Source organism: Anarrhichthys ocellatus, unplaced genomic scaffold, assembly GCF_004355925.1.
Source record: "Anarrhichthys ocellatus isolate YVR2014 unplaced genomic scaffold, GSC_Weel_1.0 scaffold5, whole genome shotgun sequence".
NCBI classification, from domain to species: domain Eukaryota; kingdom Metazoa; phylum Chordata; class Actinopteri; order Perciformes; family Anarhichadidae; genus Anarrhichthys; species Anarrhichthys ocellatus.
The window spans coordinates 10,014,472-10,031,765 of NW_022280035.1; the positions used below are offsets into that span (position 1 = coordinate 10,014,472).

Sequence of the window (17,294 nt, forward strand, 5' to 3'; positions counted from 1 at the left end):
GTGTGTGTGTGTGTGTGTGTGTGTGTGTGTGTGTGTGTGTGTGTGTGCGTGTGCCGTGCATGTGTGTTTTATTTTAGTGAGATAGATGTGATGACACAATTTATTCTTAAACTCTGACATGAGATTTATGAAATCATGTGATAAGGCCCACATTTGAACACAAAATTGCACAAACAAGTTAACGAGCAGTTCAGTTTGGGAACTTAAGAGAACAGAGAGCAAAGTCCCAAATAAATGAGCTCATCAGGTCACACTGGCAGAAACATCTCCGTTACTGATGGCAAAAAGAGACGGACTTTGTGGACTCAGACAATGTTTTCTTTGGGCTTTTGACAGCTTACACTGCTAATCCGGAAAAGTTGGACAAACAGACAAATCGGGACAATTATTTATCATGAATAAATAAATACATACGTACATAAATGCCAAAATAAATACACAAATATGCAATTTATAAATAAATAATACACGAATAAATAAAGGATGAAACTAATACAGAATCAATATATTTATAAATAAATACATGTTTTTCATGCATTTCTTATCTCTACTCTTATGTCTATTTATTTTTCTATTTCTACGTCAAGACTTTTCTTGATGTCTGTACTTCCGTGTCTGTATGTTAATGAAGTAGGTGTTGCCTCACGCTAATGCAGAATTGCTCACAGGATCTGGTTCAGTACTGCTGCCAAGTTTGTCCAGCTGACCAATCCTGCTTTAGAGTCAATTTAGTACCACCTGCCTCAATAATATACAGAAACAAATAAATTAATTAACATAGAAATCCATATGTCTATTCATTTATTTAGTTAATTCAGCATTTATTTATTGATGAATACGTCATTTTTCATACTGTATACTACCCTTCTCCCATTGCTTGCCAAATGTTAAATGGATATTTTCAGCTCATATTTCTTGATAAATCTTGTATTTTGAGATATTAGAACCCAGAATAGTCACCTAGAGCATTTTTATTTATTATTTCAAATTTAATTTTGTGGCATAATTTTTAAGGTAAGACACTGTGCAGGTGCATAGTGAGCTCCGTCAAATTACATATGTTTTCTGATTGAGAGGTCAAGTTGTTACAGAAAAAAACCCTGGTACCATGTCCTCAAAAACAGGCGACATTTACCGACTTTATGGAGTATCTTAAAAATGCACAATACCTTCCTCTGCCGCCTCCTCCTCCTGCTCTTCCACCTCCTCCTCCTCCTCCTCCTGCTCTATCCCCGGCTCCCCTGCTGAGCAAAATGACAGAGCTGTTTAGTAAAGCCAGTCAGCCAGCAACATTCAACAGAGAGAAAGAAAAACGCCTTTCAAAGAATGAACGATTCTGATGTAATCATTAATGAATGTCAGTCACAGCCGGTGCTGGAATGTAACTTAGTGCATTTACTCAAGTACTGTACTTGAGTACAACTTTGGTGTACTTGTTCTTCCTATTTTACTTCAGTATTTTGTTTGCATGCCACTTTCTCCTTTAACTTTAACGTAAATATTGTACATTCTGCTCTAATGATTTTTTACTCGTTACTTTACAAATAACATTTTGGCATAAAAAAAATTTGAAGTGATTTTGAAATATGATGCTTTGCTATGAGCTAAATACCACTATATAACTAGAGCTGCTTATTTAATTAAATTCAATTAAAGTCAAGTTACAGAATATTAATTGGAAACTATTTCAATAATACCACTTCATGGTTCCAGCTTTCAAAATGTGAGGATTCGCTGCTTATTTTTCTTCAATTTATTAATTTTAATTTATTGTCGATCATGTTGAAGTCGGGACTATAGGTTGCACAAAACAAGCATTTTAAAAGTGTCACTTTGGGAGCTCGGTACTTGTGACGACATTTCTCACTATTTTTAAAAACAATTCTGTAAATTTAGAAAAGTATCAGCAGATTAATCCATAACAAGAAATAATTGTTGTCCTTTAAAAAAATAGTTTAAAAAAATAGCTCAGCCAAGTAATAATAATCTAACGATATAATATATAATAAAATAATTTTACTTACTACTCGGTGCATTTTCCTGACTATACGTACATACTTTTACAGTATTGCATAACTTTCACTTGTAATGGGGTATTACTACTTTTACTTAAAGTTCTTAATACTTTCTTTGCTACTGGTCACAGCAATGTTATTTTAACCACAGGCACACTGACTGCCAATGTTCATCACTCCCCCTGTTGCTCGAGTAAGTCCTGATGAAACATGACCACAAACCATTCATCGATGACCCAGAGCTTCATTCATGCATTTAATCCCATACCTTCAGTAGTCTCCTCTTCTGAATCACGCAGCCAGGACAACACACAAGAGAGGGAATTCACAAATGTATTTATCACAATGACGAAGCAATGCATGTTATACACATCCAAATACTTCTGTAATGCTTAAACTGATTTACGTTTTGTGGATTTGCCAACAAAAAAAATCAATCTTTGGCTTAACAAGTCCGTGTTTTAGTACAAACACACTTTGTGCTGCATTATGATGAACCTCAAACATTAGAGAAAAGCCTGACCTACAGTTATGGAAGCAGTAAGCTTAACAAACAGGCTGAACATTTACATTTGATTCATCGATCAATTTGACATTCGCATGTATAAAATCCATATGAATGTCTTTACAGTCCTTTGTAATACTGTGTATGTGCAGATTAGTGGTGTCGGGTCACTACACTAAACTCACTGGATTACAAAGGAACGTCTGTCAAAGCTGAATGGCTTTAGTTTCAACCATAGATCACATCTTTCAGTGAGGTAGTGATAGTGAACATATACAGTATGTGGTGAGTTATGATGGGAGTTCTTACCTTCCACCTCCCTGTGAAAGTCAAACACATACCTACATTATAATGCTGGTAGAAAAATATTGAGCAATCTTTCATCACATTAATTACAGCTGTCATTACAATGCAGTAAACTACCTGTTTGTCAATTTACAGTCCAGTTGTGTAACAGATTATTTTTATGGTTACACAAGACGCGTGTACAGTCTATTGAAGCAGAAGCATTGAGCTTTTGTGTGATCCATAAAAAAAAGCTTTAACCTACTCCTCACACTCCTCCACCACTTCCTCGTTGTCAGACATGGCAAGGAACGTTCAGGCGCGCAGCAGGGAATCTGACCATTAAAACACGAGTCCATAAATTCACCTCGTAATCATGTTACCCTTGAAATTATTTACAGCTTCATTATAACATTTTATAGCATGAATACTGCATTGTGGTTGCACACACGGGTAACATTATAATCAGTAAAACTTACCGGAGTTCGAGTAATGAGGAAAGCAAGCGTAGGGAGAGACTCAGTGTGCAGCAGAGGGAAGGTGACTTATTTTACTAAAAGGACAGTGAGGTGGGTCTCAGAGGGTAAAGGGACGGACTGAATAGTGGGAAAGAGACTTTAGGACCCTTTGTTGTGTTATTAATAACTTTTTAGATAGCATGTACTCTCCATTATCACCATTCCCAAAAAAGGCCTCTGTGTGTAGGAGTGTGGTGTGCAGTGCCCAAAGGATCCAGATAAAGCCACAGTTGCTCACAGACGGTGCTTCGGTGCCACACACACATTTTCTCGCCCTTGTAGCTCAACCTGCCGCTGACGAAACACAGGCATCCAACTCTTATCTGCATCCTCCCTCTACCTCGGATAAGTGATGTGACGGAGCATGTCTGCCTTTAAGCCTAGAAAGTGTTTCCGTGTCGTGTAAGTGAGCAATTGAAAGACATTTATGACATTTTACATTTGTGGTAATAAAAGCTTTTATTTCTTAGACAGGCAGACTCTTGACCACAGTGACTCAGAACAAAAACTATATTTTGTCAGATTAAACAAAAACATGAAATCACAGCTCCAGAATTCTCACTACTAAAAATAAGGCATTATTAGCCTCAAGACCTTCACCTGCTTAAAGTGCTTGAAAAATTACATAAAGTTAAGGCAAATAGAAAAAGAGCTTTAAAACAAAAATATCAACGTCTACTTTTCTTTTTACTCTTCCTCACACATTAAACCGTTTTGATGTTTGAAATAAGACATATTTGTACTTGCAGGAGAAGCAATGCAGGAGTGTATGATTGACGCATCCTAACTTTAAAAGCAGTAATCTCCATTTAAGACCTTTTTAAAACTCACTTTTTTTCTCTAATTGGCATATCTGTTCCTCCAGTGTGCTTTGGCAGTGAAGAAAAAGCATGAAAAAAGAATCAGTCAGTCATGGCATCCGTTAATCGTCCAGTTCTCTCACCGTCTACTAAATCCTACAAATAAGGGCACAGAAAAGGAAAGTATTGCAGATGAAGCACATTTTCAGTTCATATTTAAATATAAAGTTGTGTTACGGTGCAGTGTGGGGACAGAGATCTAATCTTACCTGTTGAGAATTGTAAATGGACATCTTTCACTTGTAGACTTTTCCAGGGCTGGCTTCTGGGAAGCTGCCCTCCTCTCTGCTCTCAAACAGGCTCCTCTTACCGGTGATGTCCACTTGTCTCAAGTCCTGCATATAGAAAATGTAAGAATTTCAGACTCATTTCTACAAGACGATCAACAGTGAACAGCCAGTTATCCGGTTAAACTAAGTCTCTATTCACCAGAAGTCAAACTCTCTGACTGAAGGAGAACAAAAAAAAGACTAAACATACTGATGTTTGCAATGAATTTAATCTTAAATAATCATAATTGCTGGAACTAGAGGAGAAAGAACAATAAGGAATGTTATCTGAATTGGTTAGGTCAGGGCTTACTGATCATAGGTAAGCAGGAAGAAGAAGAATATCCTGCTCAGAACACTTGAGTCACACACAGTATGGCTGATAGAGTGCTACTGCCCTCTAGCTGCCACATGCTACTTGCATACCTCCTTACATGACGCAGTTTTAAACAGACACGTGACAATGCAAATAGCCTTACAGTTGGACTCTGGGTAGACCCAGTATCGTTGGCCTTGTCGAGCCAGCGGTTGATCCGGTCTGACATTCCTGATGTGAAGCTCCTAAATTCCTGTGAATTTCCAACAGAGATGTGAAATAATTATAACCCGTCCGTGCTAATGATATCAACGCCTGCATTGATGCCACACGCAGAGCCGACGAGTGTAAATGTACCTGTCTGGAAACTCCCGGGCTGGTGGGGCTCGCTGCCTGCTGCTCCTTCTCAAAGAGGCCTCTCTTCCTGGACACCTCATCCAGCAGGAACAGTGTCCTTTGGGCCACGTCTGGAGATCGCATTATTTCTGACTTCTACGCACGTATAGGAAGCAGAGAAGAGTTGAGGGGGAAAAAACATCAGTGTCGATATAAAAGTATGAAAATGATTGTTACTTGAGTTGACTTCTGTTTTGTTGCAGAGAGTCTGACCTGTGCAGCCTGAGCCAGTCTCTCCATCTTCTCCTTGATGGACCTGGATGAAATCCTCTGCTTGGAGCTGGACAAAACAGAATGCACATAAGCCTGGTTCGATCTGGGTACCCTTACTTTGACTAGAATAACAATAATAAAAACTTTAGAAAGAGGTACAAAAAAAATAATTTGGCTAAAGAAACTCACTTTCTCTGGAAAGATGATGTTTTGTCTTCATCTTCATTTTGGTCCTGGATAATTAACATTACACACACTGTTAATCATCTATACTTTAACACATACATTATCGAAGTAAACATCTGCGATCTCTGTACTCAACTAATAATGAAAGAACACCTTCCTGTGCACGGTGCAGAGCGATGACTGTGAATCTCACTCAGAAATTAGAAACTATAAAGCCAAGACTCTTACTGTGTTCGATTCAAACGTCTTGGAGGCCATCCTCACACTCGCACTACAAGAGAATAAAGCACTCATCAATCAACCCGAGATGGACGGAAATAAATAGCCTCAAAATAAAGACGAGTGTTTTCTTACCTCCTCTGCAGCGGTGCAATCTCCTCTTCTTTCTTCCTCATCATCTGTTAAACCGAGCATATGTGAATGTTAGCAGACAGTCGTCCAAATATCAGCAGCTGATGACCAACACAGTCATCCGGTCTCTTGTGATGAGTTAACAAAGCAACTAGTCAGCAGTAAAAGCTGGTAAATATTGCTTCAGCTATTAGCATAAGCCCGAAGCTTGAGTGGCACAAGCAAATGACCCTCAACTGATAGTCTAACAGCTGATGCAAGATTACATGGTGTTTTAACAGTCAAATAGGCAAAAGTTAATGTTGGCATTTAGAAGGGAGAAGGTGTGCGTGCGTGTGTGTGTGTGTGTGTGTGTGTGTGTGTGTGTGTGTGTGTGTGTGTGTGTGTGTGTGTAGGTTAGATGTGGTTACCCTGAAAGATATAGTCCTTGAGCTCTGTCTGACCAACGCAGGTTTGGCCGTCTGTTCAAAGTTGCCGTTGGAGGAAGAGCCGTTCATCCCGGTCTGAGTTAAAGTAAAATATAATTTACTTCTACTTATGATCAGATTCAACTCTTCATCTTCAGATGAGGATGAGCTCCAGCGAGCATTTCCTCTGTTCTTCAAAACTGTTTACTTTGTGCAAGCTGCAGGTAAAACTATGGAGCCAATGATACAGTAGTTGTTGTAGGCGCTAAGACTGCGACATTTACTCTTTTAATCACCAGAGGGTGCTGTTGCTTTATTTAATTGATGAGCAGTGGTGCCCGCACTGTGCAGCCAAACTCCATGAGACAAGCAAAACCTGAAGCACAGATAGTTATGTTTTAAATGATATCGGCTGACCTACCTGCTGTGTGTGTCCATTCTGAACAGGGCTTTGAGGGCCACGAGGAGAGGGGCTCTGGCTAGGCGACGGCCAGTGTTCTCGAGGTGATAAGGCGGCCGTAGGGGAGCGAGGGCTCATGGGACTTGCGCACCCGCTGGCCGAGGGGCTTTTGTCGAATGAGATGGAGATAGAACTGCAACATCAAAACGAGTGAGATGAAAGGTCAGTTGAAGATGTGAATGAGGAAGCAACAACTGATCCAGATGACTGTAAAGCTGCAGAGTATTAGAGTCTTTACTGCAACCTTTTCACCTTTGTCACCTTTTGAAATATTGTTTTCTACATTCTGTGTTCACTCATAATGCTCATAATACATCAAACCAATAAAATGATGCCATGGGGAAGCTGTCTGTATCCAAACAGAAAACCAGAGGTACCAATGCTGCCTCAATGTCTTGTTATCCAAGCTTCTTAGAGAATATTCTCTCCAGCTATCCTGCCAGCAGATCTTGGTTAGACAGAAACATGTATAAAGGCGTGTGTGTGTGTGTGAGTGTGTGTGTGTGTGTGTGTGTGTGTGTGTACACACACATATTTGACTTCTGGTTGCTATTTCACTGCTCTACTACACTGTTGTTTTTCCTGCTGCACTTTAACTTCCCTGTGTTGAACCTTTATCTTATCTTAAAGAAATGTTTGATCTGCATTTGATTCTTCCCGATGACTCATATACGAAAAAAAGAATAGACATTAAGTTGTGCTCATTGACCTGACAAACTTGCGAGCCGGGTTGGACGATGGCTTGAGATCAGGGTCTTTGCGCGTCGACTCTTCGTTTTCGTGCTAACAAAGAAAGAAACAGGAGAGACGTGAGCGCACAGCATAAAAGCTTTTGAACAGAGCCACCTGAGACACGCCTCACAATACATAACACTGTACGGTTATGGCCTAATTTGCAGATACACTGAATTATAGACGCCTGAATTAGAGCCGCCTCTCAGTGTAATGAAAGATAAAGTTCATATTATGACCTTAAGCACGCCTTATCAAAGTTTTATAGATGATTTGCATGGTCATTTGATTCACGGAAAAGAGTGCAAGTCCAGTCCAGTAATAAGACGGGTGATGATCCAAACAGTATTTTAGTTCTATCATCCTTTTTTATATTCTGATGCCTTCATATTGAAAGAAAATGTACCAAAGTTGTTAGCAAATATGTATGGCATGCATGTGTGTATGTGTGTGAGCCTCTTGCACTCTCTTTGTCTGGGTTTGTTCACCTAAATATTGTTAATAATGCACACTGGCTCTTTCCATCTTAACAGGACTTGCAACATCAGTATACTCTGAGCGGAAAAGAAGCTGTTGTTTTTCTAGAATGTAGAAAATGATTAACATGGCTCTCCCTCTGCGTGGGGTAAGAGTTAACTGTGTTTATCACACTGCAGGGTGGCATTATTGGCAGCACTGTGTTGTGACTGAGAGAAGCATTAATAGAGTGTTTGTCTACCTGTCTCGTCAAACGTCAGTAAAGGCAGTGTATTCAATTGTAGTGATGGTAATGTGGGTCGGTTAGTCTACCACTTTGGTCCAGACTGAATCATCTCAACAACTATTGATGGATTGCTATCACAGTTTTCTCAGACATTCATGGTCCCCAGAGGATGAATCATAATGACGTTGCTGATTCTGTGACTTTTCCTTTAGCATCACCAGCAGGCCAAAGTTTTCCCTTATCCCCTGAAATATTTCAACATCTACTGCCTAGATTAGCACAACAGTTGGTTCACAATGTGTCCTAATCCCTTTGGCGATCCATCACGTCAAAATCTCAGTTTGTTTAAAGCGTTGGTTTATGACCAAATATCTGCAAAACTCCCATCAGCCTCAGCTGTACTTGTTTTATAATAGTTAGCTAATGCTAGCATGCTAACCTATATATGGCAATCATTACACCAGCTTAACATCAGTATGTTTGCATTTTCATTGTGAGCATGTTAGCATTTAGCTCAAAGCATGTGAGGTGCAGCCTTATCGAACAGCTTGCATGGCTTTAGCCTCTGAGTTGAGTTATAACATATTAACCATGATAACAAAACATTTCTTTCACTCTGCTGGAAGGCAACTCCGGTCTTACTTGTCTGTTTGTGACGTAAGTGCTGGTATTGCTGGCGCTGCTGGTGGTGGGGCTGTCGGAGGCTGACCTTGGGGGTGGTTGTGGTCTGGATGTGGATTTCACAGAGGGCAACACACTACCCTGATGCTCATCCATGTCCCCCAGTAGCTCCACCCTGGCTCCTCCTTTGCAGGCCTCCGCTTCATCCTCCCCTACTTCCTTCTGTTGTCTCAGCGTCTCCACGTGCCTCATCCTCCGCTTTTCATCTCGGACACGCAGCATGTCCACAAAGTCTAGCTGCACCTGCTCCACACTGAAAAGAAACGGTATATGCACACTCGTGAATGACCGATAGATACGACGGATCTTCTCTAATGAGGGAAAGGACCTGTCAGTCTTGTGTGTGTGTGATCAGGTTTCTCTAATGAAAGGCTCTACAGTTCCTCTCTCTCTTTGAAGACTGCTTCTGCTCCAGGAGCTCAGCTGGTGGTGTTTTTGATAGCTTTTCATACTTTCTATACATGGTGTCAGGATTCACATGTTTGAAAAGTATACAGATGACACACTCCCATGGGGCAAAAGGGTAAGAATCCCCTCTCCCTGCCTCTGAAATCTATCTGCTGACAAGGCAGCATCTCTATGGTCCTCTAACAAGCGAGAGATGGAGAGAGTGAAATGGAAAGATAGAAGAAGAGAGAGATAGTAGCGATGTGTAAACAAGCAGAGCTAAAGCAACAGAATCCTGTTCAGATGGTCTATAAATCAAGCTTTGACAAGTTCGAATGAATAAAGCTCTGTATTAAATCGTGAGAATAACCTGCTGAGGCCCTGGGACATAGCACTTGTGGAGTCTGTCCCAAAGGTGCTGTCACTGGTAGGCGTGTCTCCGGTTGTTTGGCTGAAGTCATCATCTTCTGCGGGACTGCTCGAGCTCTTCACCCTCCTCCTCTTCTCTCTTTCCACCTCCTCCTCATCCTCCACTGTCCACTGGCGCGCTAGGCTGAGGACAGAGTCATAACGCGCACGGGAGATGTACATAATATTTAGAGAACGTGGATGTAAAACAGAAAATTAAATGGAGGCAGAGAAACACAAAATGGTTTTCATGAAAACTACAGAAATGAATCCTATTAAATGTTCATTTTGGTTGTTGGAAGAGACAGATCGCTGTTATACCAGTTACACAGAACCTGCTTTACTTGTTCATCAACTGTTTACAGGTAGAGTCACAGTTGGTTGCTTGTCTGAACAACTTCAAATATACCAGACAGTCAGTCTAGTATTATACAGGGACGTATGTAGCCAGTTACAGTGGGCTGATGTTTCCTGTGGAGGAACATGTTAATTCAAGGGTAAGACCAGTTATCTCTATACTTTAACCTGAAAAAAAGACAACTGTGACTTTATAGCATAGTCTTCAAACATAACAGCAAAGATAAAAGTACCTGTAATAATATGATATAGCTGTTTCATTATGCTACTGTGGATTTGCATATTAGATATTATAATGTAAACTGGCTTTTGTTCCACTTGACTGCAAGAGTGAGCTGCATGTATTCTAGTTCAGTGACTAAAGTTAAACTTTATAACGTCTACTGTCATAAAGCAGCAGCTACTCTGAAACACAGGCTTCATATTCTCTTTAAAACATCTCCAGATGTAGTCTTACCTGGACAAAGCCGACCAGTTCTTCCGACTGATGGACATATTGCACTCAAAAATATAGAAGTTCCCAGCAGAGCTTTGCTCACAGACAGAGAAGAGTCGACTGACTTTGTGGCAGTCAAATTACAGTCAGTGCAGCACAAAGCAGTCCACCTTTACCCCGGTGCAGCTCACCGAGGTGTCACATGACCACAAAGGTGTGTGTGTGTGTGTGTGAGAGAGAGAGAGAGAGAGAGAGAGAGAGAGAGAGAGAGAGAGAGAGAGAGAGAGAGACTGCTGCGATACAGTTAAAGCTAACACAATACGCAGTAATCATGAAAAGTCAAATTTACGTAATGGGAACATGGGAAGTTATATGTAAATCAATAGTTATTCAGCAATTACTAAATAATCACTAATTTAAGCAGAAAAAGGTTGTATAGTATTTTCTTTAGCGCTTTAGAAAAAAGTTTGCAAACGATCAAACACACAGGATATTAACAACAAAATACACTTTAAATAGAGATAAAGATACAAAATACGAGCAACAAAAATGAGTGAAAACAGGTTTTAAAAAAAAGAAATGGCGATTGATTTGGATGTTCAATAGTAAAAGTATGTAACTATGTTTTGTGTCCAACTGGGCTTAGATGCTTTGTTGCATTGAGCAGTGGGTCTCTTTACAGTGTGATTCAGACTGTTTGCTGTGTGAGGCCACACCTGTCCTTTCCTCGGAGCCCGGTGTGTCGGACTCTGACCCAGGCTCGGGCTCAGGCCAACTCACACACCCTCCACCTCACCTGGCTTTATTACCAAACCTGTACCCGTTTCTTTTATTCTGTGCAGAGTGCATGCCATGAGGCCACAATAAACAGGATGAGCTGCTATCACAACTACAGATGTAGCTCCTTAATGCTTATCCAGATCAGTTCTTTTGTGTGAATGCTTTCACTCATGCAGGATTTGGAGAAGTCTGGCTTAAGGCTTGTCACGTCACTCCCTAGCCAAAGAAGCAAAGCGTGCATTAGTGCTGTCATTGTAAACATATTTTGTGTCGCTGCAGTGAACATTTGAATGAAAACATTGAGTGACCCATGAATACTGCAGGTTCTTTGCGTCCCGCAGGATTAAGCCAATAATGATTAAAGCACCAATACGGAAGCACTTGTCAGTGTGTGCTTTATGCACATGCAAAACAGATAGCAGCCGGAGCTGTGGACAGGATGCTGGTGTGGACAGCAGGCAAATGCATACAGTACGCCTATCTGCAGAAATGTTCTCTCTATGTTCTCTCTCTATCTTAGAGTCATGAGTTAGTTTGTCCTTATGTTCCTTTTTATATTCCTCCAATATAAAATGTCTGCAGAGTCCCCAGCCCATGCTAGTTGCTTGTTGGGCTGTGCTTTGTCACAGCAGTGCTTGGAGCTAAATGATCATGTTGCATGCTATGCTAAGACACTAATGCTGATGTCTAGCACATTTAATGCTTACCACGTTCGCCATCTTAGATTTGCATGTACATTTTCTAATTAGAACCAAAAAGAATGATTGATTCCAATGTATCCTGAGTGGAACATTGATATGTATGATATGTATTGATGTGTCTCTAACATATGACGCTTGCAGTACTGCAAAGGGAAGACGGCAGTAACGAGAAGACTTTAATCACCCTGATTTTCTTTGCATTTATTTAAAGAAAGCCATTGTTCATTTAGCACAGTTTTACAATGAGAAAAGCACCAATAAATGAAGATACATTTGGTGTGTTTAATTGTTGTTGTTGTAAATCCTGCTGATGACGCCATTTTGTTACAGTTTACAAAACCACACACCATGCTTACAGTTTTATCACCCAGCAATAATATCAAAGATGCAGTTGAATTTGGTCAGAACATATTATTATCATTATTATTATTGGCTATAATATCATTTGGCCTGCTGATTAAATTACATTACTATCCACAATTGCCTTCTGAAGATACAAGCTGCCTTTTTTTAAAACTTTGCTCTACAAATATAAGCCTAAATCTCTGGGGTTCAGTTATGAGAACAATACAAATAATAGAAAATGGCACACAGATAAAGTCATTTTTAACAGCATATCAAGCAACCGCAAACGGATCAGTTCTTAAGGAAAGTGGAGAAGACCATTCAGGAGAGTGGGGACATAGCAGGAGCATACACAAGAATGACCGCATTAAAGAGACATGTCGAAGCTGCAGTAGATGCAGTCTACGTGATGCCGCTCACATGACACCAGCCCATCACCTTCTGGGTTTTCACTGGGCGGGACCCTTTGCAGCATCGAACATCTTCTTCCTTCCCTCCATCCCTGACATGGCCTCCACATTCTTCCTCCAGTCGCTGTCCTCGACTGGCCTCTTCTGCAGATGGATACAGTGGAGAGTTAGATGGTATAAAAGAATGAGAGCAGTCGTTTTCCTGTTTTTTTTTTTTTTTTTTAAAAGAGACTGCGAAGTAGAGGAGGTATTATCATCATTGTTGTGTCTCAGCCTTTGAGGCCCAATGTTGTCAACTGGGAATCCCCTATGAGAGTATTTTATAACCATGCTAGTATAACTGGTTTACAGCACCTAATACAGACTCACATATCCATGCAGACACACACACAGATACACACTTGCATTGGTTAATCTGAACATGTACATGCACGCACACAAACACACACTGACCATGGAGCAGAACCGCTCACAAAAGCTAGTCTTCTCTCTACAATGGGTTCATTGTCTTGTGTACCGTACTTCCTCTCACACGAGCGCGCGGTCGCGCCCTGCACTGACCTACCGCTCGGTATCTCAAACACACGCTCCACACACACAAACACACTTTTCAGGTGTTTTATGGCACTTGAAGCGCTGATGTCATGTGTGTATCTGAAACTTCACAGTAGCTACCTTGCTCGCTTGCCCTAAGGAAGGTACACATCCTGCTTGCACTGGTTTGCTTGTGTTTTGTACAGGCATGCCCGAGTGTATTTGGTCTTTTATTTCCCTCTGCACACACCTTCTCAGTGTCCTCTTTCTTGACAGACTTGAGGTTGGCCCGGAGGTCCATGGAGACTTTGTGCTTGGAGCCCAGCAGTGAGCGAAGGATGGCGTCAGCAGACACACGAACGCGACGAAGACTAGGTCTCTTGAATTTCCCCCTGAGGTCCAACACTTTAATGTTCAGGTCTTTAATCTGGATCAAGGAAGGATAGTTGAATGGAAATTACCATCAGTACTGTTCAGAAGATGTTCTCATGGGGACATTGTGACACTGCATCTGCTTATATGATCTTTACATTTCCAACATGGAAATAGGCTGAGGAAGTGTATACCTCACGTGTGTTGAGCGTGACTTTAGCTTCAATGTCGTATCGCTCCTCATCCACCACATCTATCTTGGAATGGAGCTCGTTGCAGAGGTCCTATACGTATACACACACACACACATAAGACACAAAAGTTAAAAACTTGTGTTATAAAAAAGTTTTCAAAAGCAACCTCAAATTTGTGCATCTGGAAAACGGTCAGTTGCAGGGCGTCATACTGTATATCCTGTATATGAAGGAGCTGCAGTGCCCTGAATTCCTTTGATTTAAGAGAATTTGCTGAAGTAGAAAACTCTGTTTGGTGGAGTATTCTTTTATGGGAGAATTCTGGGAATTTGAGACCAAGTTACCTGTAGCTGTGCAAGGCTCAGGCTGCTGGTGTTTAGCGGAGGAGCTCTCTCTGACAGGTAGTTCTGTTTCTCCTCCTCTTTAACCACAACCTCCTGCTCCAATTCCTCCTTGGCTCTTGCCACCATCAGACTCTGCACAAATTTGAATGGACATATAATGCAATGTAATGCTGGATGCTTTTACATTGCTCTGGTAAAGCACATCAGCACATTATGTTTATGGAGTTTAGAAGAAGTATCAGAAGATAAAATACAGTACAGCTTTTAAAAACATGACCTCTGCTGCTCTCCTGTGGTCAAACACATGTATTACATTATAGTTTGGCAGAAAAATTCGGTCCATGATCTCTCTTACCTTGAGCATCAGCTTCCTTGAAGCTGAGATCTTTGGCTTCCTCTGGATGGAGAGCATAATTCATGATATTACACACATATATGTATGTGTATGTATGTATATATTAAATAAATGATTATTTATAGCATTTAGAAATACTTTAATAGTGATAAAAATGGTCTTACCTCTTGCCTATAAAATAGAAAGAGAAAAGATTTAATGTAAAGGAAAAAACAAAATTATTGCTAACCAAAGCTCAAAAATATAATAATAATGGTAATAATGTGTGTGAATGAGTAAATGATCTAAAATAAGACCACAAAGCCTGATCACTCACACATGCTCAGGCATCCTGCTGATTAGATCTCACTGGAGGAGAGACGGAAGAAATTAGAAACACGCACACACACACTGAACAGTTGTCATTGTTTGTTCGCGTAGCCTTTGGAAGGCCAGATCATCTTTCCACTCTGCTCTATGAGCGCGCTCTCAGACTGTCTGTTTCAATGATTGTAAGCTGTCAGCAGGCCAATCATAGAAAAACTCTACTGACTTCTACTCTGCTGCTTCTAAATGCTCTCTTGACACTTGATTGTCATACTTCATAGAAGTGGGGCGTCTACTTTTCATATCTTATAAAAACTAATTTGTGCATGTTGTAGAAACATCGTAGTTTCACATGACTGAATTTCTTGTGAGAGCAAGAAACGGTGAACAGCATTTTCTTTGTGTTGCGTCAAAAATACACATTAGAGAAACTCACATATTCTCAGACTTCACTGTGGACAGTTTTGCTTGGAAAATATTGTTGTCTACCTAATGTAAAATATCATGAAAGGTATGACAACAAGGCGTAAGGTGAGACTGCCTTTTAAGTGGGCTTGTCAGCTCATAGTGTTGTTTTCACATTGGCTTACCCCTCCTCATGAGCCTCATCATTTATCAAATCAACAAGTGATTTTCAGCACTAAGCCCTTCTCCGTCTCACCTCTTCTCACCCTTTCTCTCTTAATGTCCCTCTTCCATTTCACTGGTTGAGTCCAGTTGAGAATGACCGCACCTAAGACCTCCTTGCATGATGGGGTTACAAGCAAATCCAACGGATTAGGGAAGATTCCAGACTGATACCCATCTCTCCCATCTCCCATCCCCATCTTTCTCTTCAGGATTATCTCGGGGAGAGGAATTTAGAGTGGCCTGTCTCCCCAAATAGATCAGGGGACATCTGATAGACAGCTGTGGAGGGTGATTGTGTGCTAGGGTGCCCGGCCTGGATCAGGGATTTACCGCCAGTAACTCATGGATGCTTATGATGCTCATGAGCCTCTGTGGTGCAGCCAAGTTGGCAATGAGAAAAACAGCCCACGGTGCTGTGGAAAGTTCACGTCGGCCTTGGATTTGAACAGAGATGCTTTGGTACAGATTTAAACCAACCACCTTGTATTATTTCAATTAATCATCCTGTTCTGGCTGATGCCCTTATGGTTTAGGTACAGCCACAGCCCCAAGGATGAAAAGCCCCCTGCTATTGACAAATTAACATCCAAACACTTCATATCAGAGCGCTACTAATATCCATGTTTACTGAATAGGCATCATATACTGTGCACTCATCCTCCTGTTAGTCTATATTTCCATTGCAAAAAACAATAGATCCAGGATATTTTCAAAACTTGGAAGAAGGCTACAAATAAATAGTTGCACCAGACAAATTTATATTAAACTGCCATCCATTCGGTTTGTGGACCATATATGCACGAAAGAAAGAAATAACACTATGAAGGGACCTTACCTGTGTCAGAAGCAGCGGACAGAAAGACGTGACAACAGCAGAGGTCGGATGATCAGAGATGAGGCCAACGAATTGGTGTCCCTCTATTTAACTGCACCCCCCTGACCCCTCCCCACCCTATTGTATCGCTTTCTCTTTTGTTAGTGGAGGCTATAATTAGTCAACCCCATCTCTCTTACTGCCTAATCTTGCCCTGCCCATTTGTCTCTTGCAGATTCATTATAAGGGACCAGCAGTTAGAGCTTAGAGATTTGGCCTGTGCACGACACATGGACAATGAAGGCAACTCGGATGACGAACTATAAGCATAATTCGGAACTATAGGCAGGAATTTTTATGTTTATACTGGTCAAAGGTGGCCTGTAAAGGGAATTCATGCCGATTGATTGAAAAAAACAACTTTTAAGTATATCAGTAAAAAGTGCTTGAAGAGAGAGAGAGGAACAATACCTGTGCCATGTAACGAATCCTCTATGTTTTTATACAGTACTTTTAGCCACACTAGTGGCTCTATGGATGGCAGCTCCTGTCTGTTAGTCCACCACTTTGGTCCAGACCTAAATATCTCGACAGCTATTACACGGAATGCCATGCAATTTGAGAAGACATCCGTGATCCCCAGAGGTTGACTCTTTGATGATCCCATTACTTTTTCCTCTATAGCTCCAACACGAGTTTTATATTTTTGTTGTTTACTTAAATGCCTTGACATCTAGTAAGTGCATTCAGTTCTGCACAGACATTCATGATGCCCAGACGATGAATCATAATGTCAAAATCAGGCCAAAATCAGCGTTCGCTGTTTACTGTGCGCTTATTGCTAATGAGCAAATGTAGACATGCAGACATTAGCATTTAGCTAAAAGCACTGTTGTGCCCAAGTACAGGCTCACAGAGCCGCTGGCATGGCTGTAGACTCGTCTAGTCTTGTTTATCCACACTTAAACCCCGAAGGGCAGATCAAAATGCTAGACATGCTTGCAGGAAGGCCCCTGGGATTTTT

General features: G+C 40.9%; 3 protein-coding genes across 8 annotated transcripts in view; all 3 read right to left on the bottom strand.

Moving 5' to 3' along the window:
• Positions 1 to 3,590, bottom strand: part of tnnt2a (troponin T type 2a (cardiac)) — an 8,951-nt gene extending 5,361 nt beyond the window's left edge. The window contains exons 1-5 of one of the 6 annotated variants that reach the window (XM_031844502.1): positions 3,285 to 3,590; positions 3,071 to 3,140; positions 2,830 to 2,840; positions 2,284 to 2,298; positions 1,170 to 1,241 (exon numbers count right to left, since the gene is read on the bottom strand). In XM_031844502.1, the coding sequence (XP_031700362.1) occupies positions 1,170 to 1,241; positions 2,284 to 2,298; positions 2,830 to 2,840; positions 3,071 to 3,108 (136 nt within the window). In that variant the 5' untranslated portion in view covers positions 3,109 to 3,140; positions 3,285 to 3,590. Of the gene's footprint in view, positions 1 to 1,169; positions 1,245 to 2,283; positions 2,321 to 2,829; positions 2,841 to 3,070; positions 3,141 to 3,284 lie in introns of all 6 variants that reach the window. The other 5 variants (XM_031844501.1, XM_031844500.1, XM_031844499.1 and 2 more) reach the window with 5 other exon arrangements.
• Positions 3,591 to 3,763: 173 nt separating this feature from the next.
• Positions 3,764 to 10,676, bottom strand: lad1 (ladinin). Its single transcript, XM_031844469.1, has 14 exons — positions 10,507 to 10,676; positions 9,655 to 9,837; positions 8,859 to 9,150; positions 7,491 to 7,564; positions 6,743 to 6,914; positions 6,325 to 6,417; positions 5,918 to 5,961; positions 5,792 to 5,834; positions 5,567 to 5,610; positions 5,378 to 5,444; positions 5,126 to 5,260; positions 4,932 to 5,021; positions 4,393 to 4,518; positions 3,764 to 4,279 (listed from the first exon to the last, which is right to left on the bottom strand). The coding sequence occupies exons 1-13, from the start codon at positions 10,542 to 10,544 to the stop codon at positions 4,420 to 4,422; spliced, it is 1,374 nt and encodes a 457-aa protein (XP_031700329.1). The 5' UTR covers positions 10,545 to 10,676; the 3' UTR covers positions 3,764 to 4,279; positions 4,393 to 4,419.
• A 1,485-nt stretch (positions 10,677 to 12,161) lies between these two features.
• tnni1a (troponin I type 1a (skeletal, slow)) lies at positions 12,162 to 16,339 on the bottom strand. The gene is made up of 8 exons (XM_031844525.1): positions 16,292 to 16,339; positions 14,837 to 14,868; positions 14,685 to 14,691; positions 14,521 to 14,562; positions 14,166 to 14,297; positions 13,822 to 13,911; positions 13,506 to 13,682; positions 12,162 to 12,865 (listed from the first exon to the last, which is right to left on the bottom strand). The coding sequence occupies exons 2-8, from the start codon at positions 14,848 to 14,850 to the stop codon at positions 12,761 to 12,763; spliced, it is 567 nt and encodes a 188-aa protein (XP_031700385.1). The 5' UTR covers positions 14,851 to 14,868; positions 16,292 to 16,339; the 3' UTR covers positions 12,162 to 12,760.
• Between the last annotated feature and the right edge of the window lie 955 nt (positions 16,340 to 17,294).

Excerpts from the sequence above, each read along its gene's own strand:
- lad1 (XM_031844469.1), bottom strand. The coding sequence starts at position 10,544 with ATGTCCATCAGTCGGAAGAACTGGTCGGCTTTGTCCAG. Across the intron at positions 5,611-5,791 it reads AGACGTTTGAATCGAACACA|GACCAAAATGAAGATGAAGA; the intron begins GTAAGAGTCTTG and ends TTAATTATCCAG. Across the intron at positions 5,261-5,377 it reads GACTGGCTCAGGCTGCACAG|AAGTCAGAAATAATGCGATC; the intron begins GTCAGACTCTCT and ends ATACGTGCGTAG.
- tnni1a (XM_031844525.1), bottom strand. Across the intron at positions 13,912-14,165 it reads TGAGCCTTGCACAGCTACAG|GACCTCTGCAACGAGCTCCA; the intron begins GTAACTTGGTCT and ends GTATACGTATAG. Across the intron at positions 13,683-13,821 it reads TCACGCTCAACACACGTGAG|ATTAAAGACCTGAACATTAA; the intron begins GTATACACTTCC and ends TCCTTGATCCAG.